At 48.6% G+C, this 4390-nt stretch overlaps 1 protein-coding gene across 1 annotated transcript in view; it reads left to right on the top strand.

Annotated features, from left to right (window-relative positions):
- Positions 1-2078: 2078 nt before the first annotated feature.
- ASB9 (ankyrin repeat and SOCS box containing 9) overlaps positions 2079-4390 on the top strand; it is a 24880-nt gene continuing 22568 nt past the window's right edge. The window contains exon 1 of the mRNA XM_029930329.1: positions 2079-2356. Within this exon, the coding sequence (XP_029786189.1) occupies positions 2269-2356 (88 nt within the window). The 5' untranslated portion in view covers positions 2079-2268. The remainder of the gene's footprint in view (positions 2357-4390) is intronic.

The raw sequence follows: 4390 nt of genomic DNA, 5'->3' as shown, positions 1-4390 counted from the left end.
GTTCCCCATTGTGCCTCTCTGTTTAACTCCTTGTCACTCAGTCTATGTTGGGAGTAAATTTCTCAGTCTGTGCCAAAGGCAAATTTTATAGTTCTTCAACTCTTTTCCTGGAGTAGTGAACAATTTATATGCTTGTGTCCTGTTCAGTTAATTCTGCAGAGAACTGGAGGGCAATTTGGCAGTGTGTCTTTCAATTTTATCATCATCTTTTCTTTTTTATAGAGAGTGCACGCAGGTGGGGTAGACGGGCACAGAGCGAGAATCCCAAGCAGGCTCCACGATCAGTGTGCAGGCTTAATCCCACCACCCTGGGATCATGACCTGAGCTGATCAGGGTCGGCTTTATCTCAAGCATCTGGTTCATGACCTGAGCTGATCAAGAGCTGGATGCTCACAACCGCGCCAGAGCCACCCAGGCACCGCTCTCTCAATGTTAAATGAACAGTCCCTTTCTTGCAAAATGCAGTTTGTATTGAGCTACTTGTAGATTTCATGCAGTTGCAAGCCGTTGTCCAGGGAGCTCTCCTGCAGCCCTGCCCACTTGCCCCAGCCCCAGCTTTCTGCTAGCCTGTAGTACAATGGAGATGGAGCACTGAGGCAAGCCACTGATCTCCTTCTGAGTTCTCCAGTTGGGCTTGTACTCACTTCTGTGTGTGTCTTCACTTTTCCACAAATCACCGCATGTGCACGAGTGCACCTGTGAGTCAGCATTTCCACTCCTGGAATCTCTCCTCCAGAAATGCTCCCTCACACAGAGCCCCTGATGCGAAATTGTGGGCGTCAGTGTTTCAGTGATAATATAGTAACAGAAGAGATGGTAACATTCTGCCTCCAACGCAGGGGAACAGCAAAATATGTCTGCTGCAATACAGTATGCAACACTGTAAGGAAGAAAGAGAGGGACAGCTATACGTGCTAAAATGGAAAGATCTCCAAGATGCAAGCAGTGTAATGGGCATAGAGCAACACGGTAACGCAATGACATTCACATGAAAAATGCAAAGGGATCAATGCATATACATACATATGCACAGAGATGCGTTTTGAAATATGAAGGCTACTCCTCCAACTGTGAACAATGGCCGTCACGTGTTCCAGTTGGGGACCCATAAATCTGAAACAATGAGGCTACATCTTTGACATTAAAAAAAATCTGCAGTCATTTCAGAGACAGACTATGCTCACAGGAATTCAGGACCCCCACCCCCAACTGGGAAGAAAGATCCCCCCCATCCGGAAAAGGGACACAGTGGGAGTCTAGGTATGGCCTCAGCCTGAACAAGCACCCAGGGGAGTGGGGAAACTCGGTTCCCCTGGGATGTGCAACATGTACAGGAACCCACTGTTCTGTAAAGGCAAACAGGCGAAACCGTCCGGACTAAAACTTTTTATAATTAACGAAGTAGCAGGTTTCCACCACACACCTGGGGCCACCTGGCAATCCATTTTCCAACAGCAACTGTTAATTATTTATTTAAAGGTTAAAATGTAATGTGTGGAGGAAGGGCCAAGCGGGCCCGTGTAGTGAAATCCCCGCAGTCAGAGGGAAGAAAATAGAAGTTCTTTCCCAAGGAGCATTTCTGTAACGTATAGACACATTTTCCCATAAGAAACTCCCAGAAAAATTGAAACCACATGTGCAGACGGCGTGTTGCTGTGCAAGCAATTCAGCGGGGCTGCAGCGAAACGAGCTTTCTCAGCTCTTGGGTTCTGGGGCTTTGTCAACAATGAGAAGCCCCCCCAGCCCCCACCCCGAACCAGCAGATCCCAGCAGAGCGAGCAGCAGTGCAGCAGGGAGTGGTTTCCTTCACGCCCACCCTGTTCTCCTTGTTCTCCAAAAAGTTACAAACTGGCTTTCCTTCCTGATAAACGCCAAGGCTTCCTCACTGATTGGTCTCAGTTTGGGAAAGGGCGTGACACCAGCAATTTTGCAGCCTGGGGGCCGGGGGGGGGGGGGGGGGGGGGGGGGGGGGGGGGGCGGGGGGGGCCGTCGGGAGCCCTGGCCAGCCTCCAGCCGGCTAGGTGGAGCGTGTGTGCGCTCGCGCAAGCGCAGGGGTGCGCCTCGGGGCGCGTGCGGCCGGGCAGTCCGTCTGACCGCAGGTCGTCTCGCGTCGCACTGCCTGCACTGTGCTGTGCTGTTCCGCGCCGTCTGCCCAGGACGGTGCGGCGCAGCCAGTCGCAGCGCGGGGATTCGAGGGGGCACGGCAATCGGAGTTCCGTGAGCGACTGAGGTGGAGCACAGACTCCCCTGGTCCAGCAGACGGGACCATGGACCGCCAGCCGTGGGGCGGGAGCAACAAGTCGAGCCCAGAAGACTCTTCGGAGGGCAGACTCCTTTCAACTGTCTGCATGAGGGGTGAGTCTGGGGGCTCAGAGCACTGGGAGGCAGGCTGAGGTCCTCGGGACAGGAGAGGACGGGGCGATTTCAGCGGCTCCGTCCGAAGTGTGTCCACCATTTAGCCGTCGATGGCCACTGCTTGCTGGTATAGATCCTTTAACTCGTGTGTTCAGAAACGTGTACAACTCTGTCTGCAGAGACCTAGACACCAAAGTCGGCTGCCGCCGTTTACTCACCAGTAAAAACTTCAGCTCTGAGGAATTATACTTCGTGGGGCAAATGTACTACATATATCACATCGAGGGTACAAACGTTCCTTCTAAATAGGATGTCTTTACTGCCATGGCATTTATGCAAAGGTCGTCGGTATTTGGCGTTTAGGTGGGGCTGGGTTTATAAATGATGTTCAAACACGGAACACTGATTGATTCCCTTTAAAAGGAGACTTTTTGTTTGTTTTAACGTCGGAGAAGCGTCTTTCAGGTATGATTCTCACAGGTGGTGTCTTGGCTGACTATCAAGATTCATGCCTCTGGGAAAGTGTCATTTCTTGTGAGCATTCAGCAGGTGCCTGCTGCCCGGAACAATGCTGAAAAACTGGGTCTCAGCATTAGAGGAGAGATCATTACATTCAGATTCAGATTATCCGCAAAGCTGCCCACCCACGCTCGTCTATTGAAGGGGTCGTACACAGGGACCCAGCGTCAGGTAGGACTTAACCACCTTCCTTTAAGATGGCTGCTGCAAGGGAAAAAAACCGAAGAAATAAAATACAAAATGTCTTCCCTCACAGAGCGGAGAGGACTGCTCATTCATTCGTTCATTCATTCATTCATTCATTTATCCGATTTTGCTTGTAAAAGGAGCAGAGTGCTCACCAGTCAGTAGGATTTGGATCTACAAAGGCAGAACTGGATTCATCAGATTTATTGAGCACGCATTTGGAGTAGTAGAAAGAGCGGCCCCTAAAGTTACGTTACAAACAACGAATTTGATAACTGTACTTTTAAAGCAACAAATTGTTTCCAGGTCAGTATGGGAAAGCATCCCGAATTTGGAAAACTTCCCACCTGATTATTTTACACCTAAGTATTAGGTTTATTTTTATTTCCACTCCAGAGAGGGGTGATAAGCACTTTTCACTGATTAGGGTTTCTAAAGACCCTAATCCAACTCCGTTAGGGGCCTGATTGGTGGGTGGGAGCGGGTGGGCATCGTGTACTCGAAGGTACTGCCTAAAAAGTGAACGCCACTAGAATGCAGAGAGTCTTAGGGAGACTGCTGAGAATGAGTCTGGAGAGATGGAACTAGATCATGGAGCTACAAATGCTAGGTAGAGTTTAGCCCTCATGAGACAGGCAATTGGGAGCCATCGATGGTTCTGGAGTGGAGATCTGCCCATAATGAAAACTGTAAGTAAATGAATCTGGTGGCCACAGGCAGGATGGATTGTGGGGTCATGGGAAATTCTTGGGCTAAATCCCCTGGTTCCCCCAACTCTCTTCATGCATCAGCCTCACCTGAAGGTCTGTTCACGTGCTGGACCCCCCCGCCCCAGATGCACTAGTAGGCCTGGGCAAAGCCCGGGAGTCTGCAGCCACAATAAACTCTGAGGCGATGCTGCTGGTGCCGTTTGGGGACCAGACTTTGAGAACCGTGCCCTATCCAGACACAAAGCTTCCATTTGGCTCACACTTGGGAAATGCACAGAGAGGGGAGATAACTATGGGTGATAATTTCAAAGGAAAGAGAAATCAGGCTCTGTTGCTTTATTACATATCAAGTGATAAATTGTAGGAATGAAGGCAGCCGAAACTAACGTGTTTTTTTTTTAATTTAAAAATTTTATTTTTTTTATTTTTTTTTACTTTATAAAGTTTCATATTTTTTTAACATATGCAATTATTTTCCATCATTTACAATACAGTAGTTGCAATGACACTCAAAACAGAAAAGCAAAGTAAAAAATCAAAACACCAACTTCTGTTTCATGTAATTAGACTTATACAGAAATTAGAAGGTTAAGTAACAACTAGTTAATCACCTAATTTC

The sequence above is a fragment of the Suricata suricatta genome, chromosome X (genome assembly GCF_006229205.1).
Source record: "Suricata suricatta isolate VVHF042 chromosome X, meerkat_22Aug2017_6uvM2_HiC, whole genome shotgun sequence".
In the NCBI taxonomy this organism is placed as follows: domain Eukaryota; kingdom Metazoa; phylum Chordata; class Mammalia; order Carnivora; family Herpestidae; genus Suricata; species Suricata suricatta.
The sequence above is the reverse complement of the archived record's forward strand: the minus strand, read 5'-3'. Positions and strand labels throughout refer to the sequence as shown.